The sequence below is a fragment of the Cornus florida genome, unplaced genomic scaffold (assembly GCF_030987335.1).
Source record: "Cornus florida cultivar Cherokee Brave unplaced genomic scaffold, ASM3098733v1 CherokeeBrave_3.0.0_Hap2_Chr06, whole genome shotgun sequence".
NCBI classification, from domain to species: domain Eukaryota; kingdom Viridiplantae; phylum Streptophyta; class Magnoliopsida; order Cornales; family Cornaceae; genus Cornus; species Cornus florida.
In genome coordinates this window covers 86,221,978-86,238,849 of record NW_026775576.1, presented here as the reverse complement: position 1 = coordinate 86,238,849, position 16,872 = coordinate 86,221,978, and the positions used below count along the sequence as shown (strand labels likewise).

The 16,872-nt window shown below is 35.3% G+C and overlaps 2 protein-coding genes across 3 annotated transcripts in view; both read left to right on the top strand.

Moving 5' to 3' along the window:
* The first annotated feature begins 640 nt into the window (after positions 1-640).
* LOC132314986 (probable aquaporin TIP5-1) lies at positions 641-2,490 on the top strand. The gene is made up of 3 exons (XM_059813746.1): positions 641-764; positions 1,161-1,411; positions 1,497-2,490. Exons 1-3 carry the CDS (start codon positions 641-643, stop codon positions 1,890-1,892), a joined length of 771 nt encoding a protein of 256 aa, XP_059669729.1. The 3' UTR covers positions 1,893-2,490.
* Positions 2,491-4,108: 1,618 nt separating this feature from the next.
* Positions 4,109-16,872, top strand: part of LOC132312554 (uncharacterized) — a 39,571-nt gene continuing 26,807 nt past the window's right edge. For both annotated transcript variants that reach the window (XM_059810957.1, XM_059810956.1), the window contains exons 1-14: positions 4,109-4,370; positions 8,184-8,484; positions 8,577-8,796; positions 8,938-9,277; positions 9,388-9,501; positions 9,590-9,718; positions 9,893-10,084; positions 10,169-10,357; positions 12,905-13,042; positions 13,187-13,309; positions 13,402-13,655; positions 14,410-14,513; positions 16,345-16,439; positions 16,519-16,746. In XM_059810957.1, coding sequence (XP_059666940.1) covers positions 4,272-4,370; positions 8,184-8,484; positions 8,577-8,796; positions 8,938-9,277; positions 9,388-9,501; positions 9,590-9,718; positions 9,893-10,084; positions 10,169-10,357; positions 12,905-13,042; positions 13,187-13,309; positions 13,402-13,655; positions 14,410-14,513; positions 16,345-16,439; positions 16,519-16,746 — 2,526 coding nt within the window. In that variant the 5' untranslated portion in view covers positions 4,109-4,271. The remainder of the gene's footprint in view (positions 4,371-8,183; positions 8,485-8,576; positions 8,797-8,937; positions 9,278-9,387; positions 9,502-9,589; positions 9,719-9,892; positions 10,085-10,168; positions 10,358-12,904; positions 13,043-13,186; positions 13,310-13,401; positions 13,656-14,409; positions 14,514-16,344; positions 16,440-16,518; positions 16,747-16,872) is intronic.

Below are 16,872 nucleotides of genomic sequence, written 5' to 3'. Positions count from 1 at the left end.
TTAGCCCAGTAATAGTTCCTCCTTAGTTCCATAGCATGAATGTCATTAATTAGCATGTATTTGGGTTGAATCTCTTTCTTGATTGAGACTGGCCGAAAGTTGGACTAATAAAAAGAGAAAGAATAGTACTACGAATTGATTATCTATGCGCTGAACTTATATAAACAGTAGTATTATTTATTTATTTTAATTGGACATAGGCTATAGGTCAGGTTAGCCTAGGAATAATTCCTCCCTGGTTCCATAGCATGAATGTCATTAACTTGCATGTATTGGGTTGAATCTCTTTCTTGATTGAGACTAGGCCCAACTTTGAAATGCGAAACAGCTCGGAAATATAGCATGGTATACAACCGTACAATAAGGGACCAGTGGTACCGCCGGTAAATTCAGACAACATAACTGCATGAGGAATATATAACCCAGGCCCAAACAACGTGTACCGGCGGTTAAATTTTGAAATCGTACTCTTCTTTTCCTGAAACGTTTGCATCGGTTCACAAGTCACAACTCTTCACTATATATTAATGATTCCTCTCTTCATTCCTTAGAATGCACATGGGACTTGGCATATATATATAATATGAATAAACTGTCTGATAAATTGAAACTCATCTCCTATTCTTCTCATTCTTTGACAATGGCGTCACTCACATCTCGCTTGGAGCACTCTGTCACTCCAAATGCTCTCAGATCGTATCTTGCCGAGTTCATCTCCACTTTCCTTTTCGTTTTCGCCGCCGCCGGGTCCTCCATGTCTTCTCGTGAGTTCTTGGCACTCATTTGTTTTTAATGACATTCATTCACATGCATTATTTTTAACCAATGTCATTACATTTTACAAAAATATGCAAAAACAGTGTCATATGTGTATATATATATAGAACAATTTACTTATTTAAATTATGGGTTTAATTTAATATATCATGCTTATATGATCTTTTTTTATGGCAGTTAAAGATATATGCAGAGAGTTATTTATATACCCTGTCATTTATTTGAATTGGTTGTTTAAAAATGTGTTAAAAGTAGTCTAATTTTGAAATATTCTGATCAACATTAATATATGTGATCTGTTTTTGTTTATTGGAAGGTAACCCCTTTTAATTAAAAAAAGGGCGTGAGATGACAGTTTTTGTGTAATTTGGCTGTGATAACAGGGAAAATGACGCCGGATGCTGCATCAGATCCGTCTAGTCTGGTGGCAATTGCAGTTGCGACCGCCTTTGCATTGTCGGTGGCGGTGTACATTGCTGGCAATATTTCCGGTGGCCATGTTAATCCGGCCGTCACGTTCGGAATGGCGGTGGGAGGGCACATAAGCATTCCAATGACCATCTTTTACTGTATTTCACAGATGCTTGGTTCTGTTATGGCTTGCCTATTCCTAAAAGTGTTCACGGTTGGACAGGTACTAGAAGTGAACTTTTAAATGGTCCATTTAATATGTTGTGTGGTCACACATTGAGTTTAACCATATTTTTCTGGTATTGCAGCATTTTCCGACCCATGCAATTGCACATGAAATGACCGGGTTTGGAGCGTCTGTTTTAGAAGGGGTAATGACATTCGCTTTGGTGTACACCGTCTATGCAGCCGGGGACCCGAGGCGTGGTCCATTGGGAGCCATTGGGCCCCTAGCAATTGGATTGATAGCCGGAGCCAATGTGTTGGCTTCGGGGCCCTTTACTGGTGGGTCAATGAACCCGGCATACTCTTTCGGGTCTGCTGCTGTGAGTGGGAGCTTCAAGAATCAGGCAGTGTATTGGATCGGACCATTGATCGGCGGGGCGGTTGCCGGCATTCTTTACGATAACGTGCTGTTCCCTAGTCAAGGGCCTGAACCTTTTAGGGGCATTGCAGATGGAGTAGGAGGAGGAGTTGGAGTATAAATGGTAGAAAATAAGAAATGTTTTTTTTTTTTTAATTTCATTTGTTTTATAATTTGTACCTTGTAGGAGAAGACACAGTTGGTGTGTTTGACAATGGTAACTTAAAATATAATCTCAAATTTTTAGTATTTTGCATCTTTTCCCCTTATTTAAACTCTATATCAAAATTCAATTGTTGAATTATAATCCCATTAATATTTAGAACATTGCTGACTAAAGTCTTTTGTCAATGAGACACACTTAATTTATGTGATTAGAAAATATGATTTTTTATATTTAATGCCGTTATGATATTAGTTGAATGGAATCGATTTTCGAATTACTTATTACTATTTTTTATTTCGTTTATTATTTTTTTATTTTATTCTACCTCGGTCTAAAGAAACTCATTTAATTTGAATTTAATTAGTATTGAGAATTACTTGCTTAAAATTCAACAGATTTTTTAGACATATATCAATCCAATGCATTACAGCCCAAGGGATAGAGTGTTGGTATAGATCTGAGATAAATCTTTGACCCTCCTCGCCCACAACCGGACCAAAAGGGAAGGTCGTTTATGAATTGCACCCATGACTTGAATATTGTGGAGTCGATACATGCACTCAAAAAAAAAAAAAAAAAATTCATGCAGTTTGATATGTAGTCAATAATAACTCATGAAGAAGAAGAAGAAAAAAAAAAACTCATGCAGTTTGATATGTAGTCAATAATAAAAGATTTCAGTTGACCGCTTGTGTTTTAAGTTGAGGAATGGAATGGCTTTTAATTTATTTGATGATGTGGATGGAACGTAGTGTTGATTTTATTTTCTAAATGTGTTAGTAATTTTTTGTGGGTTAAAAAAAAGATAAAACTTAAAATAAAATTTCACCACCTAAATCCATAAAAAATAAAAATAAAAATAAAGGGTTAAAAAAAAGATAAAACTTAAAATAAAATTTCACCACCTAAATCCATAAAAAATAAAAATAAAAATAAAAAATTCACTAATTATATCTTTATCCATATCTATTCATCTCCTTTGCCATGGCAAAAAACTAAAAAATCTGTTCATCATTATTTATTTTAGAGAAATTATATTATTGATAATTTTAAATTTTTTTTTTAACGTAATAAAATATTATAAATAATAGGATAAAAGATCATTTTGAAATACATTTAACAGCTGTGGAGGCCACACTTGCCACTGCAAATCACCTATCCTTTGATCAAGAGCCCATTTACCCATCTCATGTGCCGCTTTGTTGCATAAACGTGGACACCAAACCAACTTAAACCCCAAATTTTAATGAATTAAACACTGAATATCTTAAATAATATGATTGAACATGAAAGATCTTTAGGAGTAAGGTTAACCACTTATTGACAATCACACTCAACGTCCACAATTTTAATACCAGACTTAAAATTGATAGAGATAAAAATATGATATATTGTTATAAAATTTCAACTTAAATAAACATCATTACTACTCTTTATTTATCTTCTCAATTTTCATAACTTATTTCCTTAGCTTTTCAGTTTTCCACAACTGAATCATTTTTTTTTTTTTTTTTTTTTGTGTTTTCACAGCAACTTTCATGATACTCAAATATAATATAATTTGGAATATATATATATATATAATTTGATTGGTACAACTTTAAAACAAAAATTGCAATATTTTTCAATTTTTCAATGCTTTATAATTTTTCTTTTATTTATTTATGGAGTTGCATAGATTATTATTAATTTTGATCATTATAATAATGAACAAAATGCCTATCTGTGGGAGATGCAATCTCAGATACATGCAATGTGACTGTATATGTGCATATACAATTGTGATTGAAACTTTAATTATTAACAAATATATATACTTAAGATGAAATTTAAAAAATTGAACTATAATTTTTTATATAGTTAATTATCTTATATTTTAAAATAAGTCATGTTATATTTGACATGTAGGTAATTACTTAAACTTAAGACAAGTAGTGGGTGTTTATTTGTCAGATTAAAAGCAGTACTCTTTATTTTATTGATTTCTATGTGGTTATTCGATTTAATTCATAAAAAGGGTAAAACGAATCAGGACCATCCACGTCAGATGGTCGGTGGTTTTAACAAGGGGGACCATCATGCAAGAAACAATGACATGGCAACATATGAGTGGACAGATACGACACTTGCCAAGAAAATAACTGTTTGCGTTGTACACGAAAATCCCCTTGCCCAAGAACTCTTATGGAAACAACAATTACTGCCTCTTTTCCCGATCTCTCGTCCCAGTAGTCTTTCGCCGGTCAGTCTCTTTCACACACCTTCGTCTCTGGAACTTTGAAAACCCTAACCCTCCAATTCACCAATCAATCGAATTCACATCCCACCAACACAATGATACCTTTCTCTTCACTCATCTCCGATCAGATTAGGTTCTTGCTCCAGAGCCTCAATGATTCCAACTCCGATTCTGTCTTTCGGGAGCTCTGCCAGGTTAACACTCTCAATTTTTTCTCTCTCTCTATGGTTTTCTCTCTTTCACACACACACTTAAATATATCACTAGCAGTTCTAACATGATCAGTCTTTGTCTGTACGTTGATTTGAGCTTGAACCCAGAGATAATTCAGGAGTTTTGAGTTGGAAATTTTAATCGTGATTAAATACTACTAAACTGATAGAGGCAATTTCTGTTGTGTTGAATTGAGTAATCGTTTTTAAGGACTGCAAGGAAATTCAGTTTTTGTTGCTTTTTATCTTTTTATTTATTTATTTATTTTTCCCCCTTTTTCTTCAAGCTAGGGTTCTTAAAAAGCACATGCATGCATGTACAAATGAATGGTTGTATTCACTTATCTGGAGAGGAAAGTGTAGATATTAATGTGGCTGCTTATCTATTCTAAAGGAGTACATGGTTAACATTTTTGTAGAAACTTAATTAGAATTATCCGTCATTTGAATAACCTTGCTTGAAGTACCCTTTGAACTCTTGGCTACTACGTAAATTCCTAATATCTACAATCACCTGCAAATCACAAATATCGTTGAAACCAAGACTCAAACTTGAGACCACAAGATATTAATGCTGATACCCTGCCATCCTTGCAAGGTTTTAAACATACTAGGTTGTTATTAGGATTTTATTTCCTTTTTAAGTAATTTTTTTTTTTTGTGTTAAAAATATAACTATAGGTTTGTATATTTGTGTAAGTATAAATAGCACATAAGTGTCATGCTAACTTTCTTCTTTAATCTGAATTATGGGTAGTAGTGGCTGATGGACACTATTTATTAGTGTTGCAATTGCTAAGATTAAGTCTTTAGTATGCAGAATGTAAGTGTAACTGTGTAAGAACGTCGATTCAATATTACAGACACACCTTAGAGTTTAAATATGCGACGAACATTGCTAGAATATATCTCATGTCCCTCAGATAATATAACTTTGTACCATCATTTTTTTATCTTCATACTAAAACCTAATTTGATCTAAAAACTATGATTGATTTTTCATTTGACAATCTATAAAATTAGAATTGAAGATGTCTCAACCTATTATTTTATATCCACCTTGGATCTCCATGTTGGCATGATAAGTGCTTTACTTATTGGCAATATCTGAAAGAATTGAAGATCTCACCTCTGCTTTTATCTCATTGTTCAAGGAACTTCTAAAAATGTCAGATACACTTTTTTTTCTGTGATGTGTAGAAGTTAATAGTACTGGAGAGGATAGTAATCATAGTTAATGGGTTTCCTCATGTTTCAGTAGAATTTACTGATGTATCTTCTTCCCAAGGATTCCAAAACCTGAATAGAGCTCGATTGAGAAAATAATGATTATTTTATTCAAGATCTCCCAATGAGTCAAGTACAATGTCGAATCTCCAATAGGCAGGACATGCTTGCCAGCCTACTTATCAATTTGTCTGGTCCAAGCTTCACCAATTTTGGACATAAAAGTTTTACTTGAAACTATATGTGGATTAACGCCAAGTTGATTAGAATATCATGATTTGATGTTGCCTTGCCTGCAATCTCTTCTTCTTAAATTATGTCAGGTTAGAGCGTATGGTAAAAAGGTATTAAATTATATATATTTTTTCCTTGTATCTTCAATGGGTGTCATCCAGTCATTTTCTCATATTACTCTACTACAGGATCGTTTAATGTTGGTTTTGTCTGTTAATCTATGAGTTCACATTTCTTTCGAGAACACCATTTAATTGCAAAATAAAAGGGTTTTACATAAAACTATCGTATTCCATTAAACATTATGTGTATTATGTTAACTACCATCTACTCTAAAAACAAAAGCTGTTAGAGAGGGTGTAACTTTAAATATTTCAATCCTTCAACACGCCCCATCACTTGTGGCCTTCTTTTGGTCCAACACACATTTTTCAATTTTCAATTAGGGTGATATTGAGGTTTGAACTCGAGACGTTTGGCTTTGATACCATTTTAAATGCCATTTACTCTAAAAGTTTAAGCTGTTAGAGAAGGTGTAACTTAAATATTTAAATCTTTCAACACATACGATTTGTTGGTTCTAAAATTTGTGTAGTTATATGAATTGTGTGACGACCTCTGTGGGTGGGTGTGAGACACTGAGCGAGCTACCACACTGGCAGGCTACATGGTGTCATGATCCCATATCGCCTGGGGAAGGTGAAGTGCTATATGTAAGGTTCAACACCCTTCTATTGTACAATGTGTTTTAATGCTGTGATGGCCATGAACCCATCATAACTCCAAAGTTAAGCGTGTTTCCTCTGGATTAGTACCATGATGGGTGACCTCCTAGGAAGTTTCTGATCCGGGGGAATTAAAAGCAGACAATATTATGTTTGGACAGGTTGAGGGTTGTTACAAATGGTATCAGAGCCGGAACCCAGCCGGAAGTGCAGCCAACGAGGATGTTGGGCCCCCACGGGGGTGATTGTGACGACCTCTGTAGGTGGGTGTGAGACACTAGACGAGTTAACACACTGGCAGGCTACAGGGGGTGATGATCCCACATCGCCTAGGGAAGGTGAAGTGCTATATGTAAGGTTCAACACCCTTCTATGAGATAGCGCGTTTTAAAGACGTGATGACCGTGGACCCATCAGAACTCCAAAGTTAAGCGTGCTTCCTTTGGAGTAGTACGGATGGGTGACCTCCTGGGAAGTCTCTGATCCGGGGGAGTCAAAAGCGGACAATATTGTGTCTGGATAGGGGTGAGGGTTGTTACAAATTATTTCGTCTTGGTTGAATGATGTTAAAAGAAATTTAAAGTCTGAAGCCTCGTAGGAAGTTAGAAATGCTTTTATTGAATAATAATAAACAATGTGCTTTTATGCTCTGTTTGATATGAAGTATAGAAAAGTGAATTGAGGGGGAAGTAGTAGGAGGGGCTAAAGGAGTGTAGTTGGGGAAAGAAACGGTCTTTTCATCACGTTAATTGCAGCAATAAAAAGGAATAGAGAGAGAGTGGAAGGGTATTGCATGATTTAATAATTATACCATTAAAACATCCACAAAGGACTTCCCTCTTCTTTTCTGCACAACTTTGTCAACGGCTGTTACAAGACGAAGAAATATTGAATTTGCGAATAACTAATTTTGAATTTATCTCGCTCTTGGGTATGGAGGCATAGCTCAATTACAAGCAAAACAAGAATTGGCTACCTATTGCATTCATCTGGGCTTTATATTACAGGTTTGGATGGCCAAGATTATGAGCTGGAAGCATGCATTGCAAGCCATTACTGTAAAAGTTCCTGGCTACTACACTTGTGAACTTGAAACCAAGACTTTGGACCCATTCAGTGACCAATTAATGATAGCTGGAAAAATCAAAGAAGCACAATTTCGATTTTAATTAATTATTTATTGAGCAGGATGCTGTGGAATTAAGGTCTTATATGTTTGATGTTTAGATATGAGGCTTTTTATGAGGTTACCGAAACCAATAGTTTGATACCGTCTTCCTAGTGTAATTTATTATTTGTTTATTGTCCCCGGAATGATGCAATGAACCAGTTCTAGTTTTTCGACCAGTGTGGTTTATTTTTGTAAATTGTATTGTTTTGTGGTCTATTTGATGCATTCCTACAGAATTCACTCATCTGTTATCATTATTATCAGTGCAGTTTGTTGAATATGAATTAGTTACTCTCTTACTCGTGTACTTTGATTTTCTTTTGGTCATCCCCAAATTTTTGCGAATTAATTATAATATTTCTATGGTGTGGTTGATAATGGTGAAGCGAATTACTTAATGGTCTACTCGACTCATCATTTGCTAATTATTTGGTGCAGTTTGTTGAATATGGATGCGAGGGTAGTATATTACTGCTCCAGACCTGCTTGGATCATATTAATTTTTACGAGGGGGACATGCGCAACATGCGAATGAAGCCTGAGTTAGTAGCTGGAATCTTTAGATATTTATTCGAAAGGCCAAATTTTAGTACTGTATTTTGTGAAGCATTACGAACGATGAAGATCACTGAACCATTTCTTGGAGATTTCTGTGATGCATTACACTTGACGGTGTCTGAGAAAATTGGCCTTGGTCTTGCTTTGGCAGATTCAGAGAATCTTGACATTAGAACGAGCGGTACGTTATATGGTTATAAGTCTTTGGAGGTATCCTTTCTCACTCGGAATTTCTTAGTTCCTTTATATTGGTGATTCTTTGTTGTTTCTCAGGTCAAAATTTCTGCATGGGCCTCATTGAGGAGCTTTCGAGAAATTCTGTCTTAATAGATTCTGCTGAGCAAATTCAAAATATTATTATGTTTTTGTACCGTTCAGAAGGCTTTTCTAGGCATGTTGACACATTTATGCCAATGCTATCTTTGATGGAGCCGAAGGAAGGGACTCCATTTATATTGGCTCCTTTGCTTTCAGATAGTTTACGAGAGCCCAGGTTCTCAACCTTTTCCCCCCTTGTTCTTTTCTGATGAACCATAAAACTGATTTTGTGCTTGCTATATTTCATAGTTTAATGTGTTAGTAGCCATCTTAATTGTCTTCATTTTTTATTTATTAACTCTTTGTTTTGTTGTAGAAATATGGATATCTTCTATAGTAGCAGTGAAAATGAATTTGATGCAATTCTAGCGGAGATGGAAAACAAAACAAGCATGGATGATATTATGAGGGAATTGGGTTATGGATGCACAATTGACGCTTCACTTTGCAAGGAGTTGTTCTCTCTTTTCTTGCCTCTTACTGAAGCCACAATTTCTAGAATACTTGGCACAATAGCCCGCACCCACACTGGTCTTGAAGACAATCAAAATTGTTACTCAACATTTTGCGCAGCTATTGGTAACAGTGCCACATCTGAGACATCATGCCCGAGCTCTTGGAATGTTGATATCCTTGTAGATTCAATTAAGCAACTTGTAAGTTTGATTTGGAATTTTATATTAGATTGTTTGTTTCCTTTTCACATCAATAATTTGACATATCAGTATTAGTTTTTTTAACAAGATAATTGTGTTTTGGAGATTAGGCTCCAGAAACTGACTGGATACTTGTTATGGAGAATCTGGACCACGAGGGCCTTTACTTTCCCAATGAGCAGGCATTTTCCTTTTTCATGTCCCTTTATGCTCGTGCATGTCAGGTACCTCACTAAAGCATCACTATGCAAATTTTAACATTCTTTACTTTCTCTGATGTGAATCCTCAATCAGTACAAATGAAATGTGCAGGATCCTTTTCCGTTGCATGCCATATGCAGGTCTGTCTGGAAGAATGTTGATGGCCAGTTGTCTTTTCTTAGATATGCTGTATCAGCTCCACCGGAAATATTTACATTTGCACATTCTGCTAGGAGATTGGTACAGGGAGCTGCTTATTCGTATCTATTTGTTTTTAAATTTTTCTGTCCTTTGTACTTTTCATCTAAATAGTTTAAATACTTTTTAGTTGCATATCCATGTCTATATTGTTATTTTCTGTACTTGTTTTCTATCCTTGCTGTCTAAATAGTGTAAATATTTGTTTTTCTGTAGGCATATGCTGATACACTGCATGGTCATGAGATTCCAGATGCACATGCTAATCATGCATGGTTATCTCTTGACCTTCTGGAGGTGTTATGCCTGCTAGCTGAAAGGGGCCACGCTGGATCTGTGAGACAGATTCTTGAGTTTCCTATTAAGAACTGTTCTGAAGTATTGTTGCTTGGGATTGCACAGATTAATGTATCTTCTACTCTACTTTATTTCTTATACTTTTTGTGTGGTCTTTTATGGCATATGATAAAATTGTGCGTCTCATCATTTCAGACTGCCTATAATCTCCTCCAAGTTGAAGTGTCTTCCACTGTTTTTCCAATGATAGCTGGTACGGGAAGTGTTTTGATTCATCAGCTTTGGCATTCTAATCCTAAGCTTGTATTGCGAGGAATTGTTGATATGGTTAAAATTGATGAAGGCAACATGGCTACAATTTTGGACATTTGCCAAGAGCTGAAGGTAAAAACTTTGTCGCAGTATTGATCCTCTTTCGCACAATAGCTTTCCGTTATTCTTGTTGGTTCAGTAGCTGTTTAAACTTTGTTTGTATTAATATCTGAGATTTACTCTCTTTTTTTTTGGTATGATGATCTGCATGACTAATATCATAGCTCTATAATTGTATTTTCTTCTCTGAGTATTGATCTTTGCTGCTTTCTATCTAAATTTTACAGCTCCGATTGTTCTGGACTTTCTGAATTATGCGTTCAGTATTCAGTCTGATCTATGACTGATGGGTCATTGTAACACAATGAGATAAAATAGTTTTATTGTTTGTGTTATTGAGTTTTATGGTTGCCTCTTGCATTTGGAAGATTAAGTATACGACATATTTACAGGGTCTATTACGATGGTCGGTTTTCCTGTTTTGTGTATATTTGACAAAAACAGAAAACCAACACCCCTGTTGTTAAAGGGCAACATGCAGCCATGCGGCCTGTGCCAATGCAAGCATCTGAAAACTAGACAAGAATAAAACTTTATAAATTTTTTTTGGGGTTTATAACTTTATCCATATTATACTGGTTGCAATTATTGAAGTAATTGGACGAGTCTAACATAGTCAAATTATCAGTATATTTTGTTCTTGATGATCTACATTTATTGCATATGTTGAACAATAAAGTTTTGATACTTGTGATTCATATTTCATGAGATGTTACTCTAGGAGTCCACGTATTTCTGAATCTCTGATTAACCGTGGTAGATAAATTATTGGGTACCTAGAAAGTCTTTGCTCAACCTCGGTGAAGGCTTTGATGAACCTTGAGAAATATTGGACTTGCCTAATCACCTCACTTGCTTCGTTATATTTCTAAATGACCTTAATTTTTGCCTTTTCCCATACAATATATAATTACTTACATTATGTAAAATTTTTGCTAGTGTAACTTTTTCCTAAAACTCATAAATTATGTTAATGAGAAAAAATGACAAGAGTAATGTACCTGAAGCTTGTGCAACAGATTGTCTGCAAAAAGATTAGCTTATCTATTTTCCCAAAAAGGAGGGTGATGTGTCTTACTTACCAAAAAATGTATCATACTTGTTACAAATGGGTATCTCGGAGGAAATATCTCTAAAATTGAGCGTGGCTGGAAGCAAACTCTGAGAAAAATCGTAGGAGTGAGGCAACTGACAACGGGAAAGAGTTAGAGATGAATACATTTGTGAGAAGTGGGAGGAGGCACAAGATGAGAGAGAGCTAGATGGCTTGGTCACATGTAATGAACACTACAATTTCTACGAGTGTTAAAAAGCGACAGCTTAGATTGAAGATGTTGCAGGAAGGCAGGCATAAAGGATGTGGTATGTGGTAGCAAGTAAATTGAAGGTCGCATTGGATATATAAGTGAAATTATGGCTCTAGCTAGAGCTGAATGGCAAAGTTGGTTCATTTGGCAGAACTCATTTTTGTAGGACAAGGTTTAGTTGAGTTGTGTGTGTACGCTTATTATATGTTTTGACATATGTGTCAGTGCATAAGGTTACGGGATTGACTGCAAACTGAGCCGAAAGTGTTTATTTTTTTTCCCTTGAAAGCCTCTGTCTAACCTTTATTTTGCTCTAGGAAGCTCCTTTAAATACATATGCATGAGATTCTAATGTAGGTCAGCCTTTAATGCAAAAGCATCACCGTATGATCTTTGGGGTTTATTAATCACCATTTACTCTAAAAGCTGAAGCTGTTAGAGATGGTGTATCTTTAATAACGCCCCTTCACATGTGATCTTCTTTTGGTTCAACACACTTTTCAATTTTAATTTATAGATAAGCTTGAAATCAAGACCTTTTGTCTTCATACTATGTTAATCACCATCTACTTTAAAATCTTAAACTGTTAGAGATGGTGTAAATTTAACGTTTGTATCCTCTAACAAGGTCAGTTGACAACCTTTGACCTAGCCTCCATGGGGGTTGTGGAAAAAGGAAAATCATTGTCAATCTGGAATGTGAAACTTGATGTCTAACACCATGAATAAGCAGGTGGTAATGCATGACAATATTGTTTTGAGTGCAGTCTGCAGGAAGAAAGGCAAAATTGTTTTAGAAAGTTGCACTGATGTTACAAGTACAAATTCTTGTATCTTAGTCTTTAATTGTGTCATATCTTAGTCTTTAATTGTGTCGTTTGCTGTCATTCATTAAGCTCTCATTCTAGTTGTGAATTGCACGAATAAAGTGATGAATGGAGGATTTCTACAGATATATATATATATATATATATAATATACACACACTTATCAAAAAAAAAAAAAATACAGATATATATATTATTTATTTCGGTAGGTGGGTTTTATATAGATTTCTAGGAAAAGTTTCAATTGATTCTCTATCTATATGCTGACGAAGTATGGTTGTGATTCTTCTGTTATCTTTTCTTTCTTGTGTTTTTTGTTCTTTCTATTTGATATCAAGTACAGTTTCAAAATTTCCTTCTTGTAGTCACTGTTCTCTAGTTCTTGTCTTTCTAACTTCTGTGGTCATTCTTTTGCCATATCGCAGATTCTGTCATCTTTGTTGGAGCAGATTCCATTTTATTTTAGCATTCGATTGGCTGCCCTTGCTACCCAGCAAGAACAGATAAATCTTGAGAAATGGCTGAATGATAATCTAAGAACTTACAAAGATGTCTTTTTCGAGGTTGGTTTTCTTAGTCTTTTTTGACCATTTGCTCATGATAACCATGACAATGATACAATGCTGCACGATTCTGCAACTTAAATTCAATAAATCACTTGGGGACACTCTGGTAGTATTCATTATAATATTATTGTCACTTTCCAGGCATGCCTCAAGTATTTAAAGGAGATAGTCTTTGCTGCACCAGGAGATTTCTCTACCAATTCTTTTCAACATTCTACTGCTGTTCCAAACTTACACGCTGAAATAAGTTTAACCTTTTTGAAGGTTCTATTTCTTTAGCTGAGCTGTATTATGAGCTATTTATATGCCAATAGTTCTTCAAACTTTGTGGCTTGTAACATACAGAGAATTTTCAGGCCCTTGAAGCTAATACCACAGAGATTACCTCAGAACAGCTCTCTGCGGAATTGAAATTGTTGCAGAAGGATTCCATGCATGTTGGTCCGAGACTGCAGAATGTTGGGGCTTGCAATTCATTAACAGCCAATGGTTATGAAGATGATATAGAGACCAAAGCTAACACTTACTTTCATCAAATATTTTCTGGTCAGCTTAATAACGATGAGATTATTCAAATGCTTGCTCGATTCAAAGAATCTTCTGAAGCAAGGTTGATTTTCAACTCAGTTATATAACACCTCATCATAATTAGTGCATAGAAAATTAATATTCTAATAGTTTTAGGTTTTTTAGTGCTTATCTAGTCACATGGCAGCTGTTTCCATTTGTTGAATATTTGTTTCTTAACACCACCTGACCCCTTAATAAAGAAATACCGAACAGAATAAGACTTTTTAAAATTATTTTTTTTTTGTTGTCTGTTGCATCTTAATTGTTGTAAAATTTCAGATTCTTTCTTTTCTGTCTTTTCTTTTGCTGTGTGGATTGCTTCAGAAGATTTCTCAAGCTGTGCCATTGATAGCTGTAGTATCTGCATTTATTACTGATCAGTGAAATTAAGAGTGACTGGTTCCCATTCATCGTTTCTGTTTTTCTCTCTGGAGAATTTCATTCTTACATAATCTTTAGAATTTGCATCTATACAAGTTCTCAAGTTCTGGTGACTGCCCATTGTTTTGAATGAAGTTACAAAGCAACGTATTTTATTTTTCCTTTTCTTAGTTTTGTTTTGCACTTTCTTTCTCTGTAATAAAATTTGTCATTCTCTACTCAATTTAGGTCTTTGTCTAAACCCCGTGTAATGTAGCAGCATCAGAAATTTATCTAATTAAATTCAATTTGCAAGTAAAGGGATGCTGTTGAGTTCATTATGTTACTTCTGCAGTTAATCAATTACATGTATTCTTATTGTTTGATCTTTGACTTGAGTAATGGTGCTTCTATTGTTGCTTATAAATTTACAGGGAACAATTGATCTTTGATTGCATGATACAAAATCTATTTGAGGAGTACCGGTTCTTCCCTAGGTATCCAGACAAGCAGCTTAAAATCGCAGCAATTCTTATCGGTATGGTTCATTACGCAGTTTCTGAGAATTATCTACTCTCTTTTTTTCTCTGACACAGCCTGTTGTGACAGCTGAATGTGCTCAGTCTATGCAATTTGGGATTGAGATCTACCTAGTGAATGAGATGTGGTGACTGCTACTTTATTTAAATTATGGAGTCCATAGAATATTTAACAGTTATAAGAGTGGCTTTATGAGTAAAGTGTTACAAGGGAAGAGAGGGGAAATGAAAGGAGGACGTACAAGGGGAGGGTGGGATAGATTTCCTATGGTTTGGTAGGAGGGAAAGAGGAAGGAAAAAGAAGACGGACACCATATTATTTCCTCCCGAAAGTGCGAGGAAATTAGTTTGGATAGGGTTCTGCCTCTACTTTTTAACTGTTTTTATCCTTCACCTAATATTCATATATTCGAGCCTCCGTGGAGGCATGTGTGTGTGAGTACCCAAACATGCCTCCACGGAGGCTCGAACCCCTGACCTCTCTTTGAGAAGTAGGGGCTTGGTACCGCTAGGCCACTGGCCTTTTGGTAATATTCATATATTCTTTTTCTTTCTTTCTTTTTTTTTCTTTTTTTTTTTTTTTTTTTTTTTTTTTTTTTCTTGCTCTACCAAACTGGAGGAGAGGCCCCTTCTTTTTACCTATGGGTATGACTACCATATCTCTTTTTTCCATTTTTCTCCCTCTCCTACCAAACGGGGCATGATTTTCCAATATTATAGAGTGGACTATTGGAGCCTTCAGGCCATGATTCCTAATTATTATTGGATTCATGAACAGAAAAATAGGTAAGCTAAATGATTAATAGACTAATAGTACGAAGATCAAGTGAGTGAGAAACGTTGCTTCATAATTTTCAATGAAGTTCCTCATGGAAATTGTAAGATTCAGTTTTGCTTATAGTGCACTGGACAATTGTTTTACTTGCAGTGCAATTTATACTTCGCCTTTGGAAAAATTAACTTCATCTTTATTTTACCAATTCAGTTTATCTAATGTAAATGCAAGTGTGTGCAGAAAAAAAGGAAAAAAAAGAAAGTAGGGCTGCAAATATGAATGTGTTCAAGATCCGCTTGGATTAAAGCTGAGATACTGTAGCTTGCCACAGAATTAAACCGAACAACTCAAGCTTGGGTCGTTAAGCTGGCTTTTACATAAGAAACAGGGAAGCTATTTGTCCTCTACACACGTGTTCAGAAAAGGAACACCTTTGTAGTTTGTACTTCTAATGACACAATCAATGATACGATGAACAAAAGGCAGCCTTATCAAAACATGGTTGCATAATACTTATATTAGGCATCATATTGATAAATTGTAAGAGAAAGGTCTATGCCATTTCTCATATTTATATGTAATGCCATGGTCCCCTTTTTGGGTCTGGTTTGTACACACACACACACATGGAGACACGAGCCGAATCGAGGTTGGGCACATTTGAGTTCTGCCACTGTTCAAGTGAACCTCAATAAAATAAGGCTTCTGCTCAACTGCTTGGTTGCTTTTTTAAAAAAGCGAGTCTGAACATTGCCTAGCTATTTATGACCCGATTGGTTTCATTTGCAGCCTTAGGAAGTCAGGTCATTTTAGTTGGTTTGATTTCAAATAATGAATTGGGAGAAACTAAAATCAGGCATCAGCTTGTATAGAAAACTTTGGGTGGTGAGCAAATATCTAAAAATGTGGGTCACAAAGTTAAAAATCCTTGTTAAACTTATTTAATTATAAATAAAATAATCCCTATTGGTTGGCAATCTTGATCCCTCTTCATTGTATTAGCTTTATTATTATTTTTAATGTGTATTATCCAGTAATTCTTAATTATTTTTCAGGTTCCCTTATAAAGCATCAGCTTGTAACTCATATTACACTTGGTATTGCTATACGCAGTGTGTTGGATGCCCTGCGTAAACCTACAGACTCAAAAGTTAGTCACACTTCTCATATTTGGCTTTCATCTTTTGTTATTTTTTCTTATCTTTTACTGATAATGGTCTCCACGTTAGATATTTGCTTTTGGGACATTGGCTTTGGAGCAGTTCCTAGATCGCCTGGCAGAGTGGCCACAGTATTGCAATCATATTCTGCAAATTTCTCATCTGCGTGGTGCTCATCCTGGCCTTGTTGCATTTATTGAGCATACACTTACTAGAATATCATCAGGTCGCTTGGAATCAAATGGAGGTTCGGATCCCCATAGTAGTTCTGCTTCTGCTACCTTAGAGAGTGTGGAGGTACTAAATGACTTCTTTTTATTTTTTTATTTTTTTATCCATGCCATGGATTTAAGTCTGCTTAAACATCACTTAGTTGACTAATCTTCTTGTATCACGATGATCCATGCATGGATTTAGTTCTTT

Excerpts from the sequence above, each read along its gene's own strand:
- LOC132314986 (XM_059813746.1), top strand. The coding sequence starts at position 641 with ATGGCGTCACTCACATCTCGCTTGGAGCACTCTGTCACTCCAAATGCT. Across the intron at positions 765-1,160 it reads CGGGTCCTCCATGTCTTCTC|GGAAAATGACGCCGGATGCT; the intron begins GTGAGTTCTTGG and ends CTGTGATAACAG. Across the intron at positions 1,412-1,496 it reads AAGTGTTCACGGTTGGACAG|CATTTTCCGACCCATGCAAT; the intron begins GTACTAGAAGTG and ends CTGGTATTGCAG.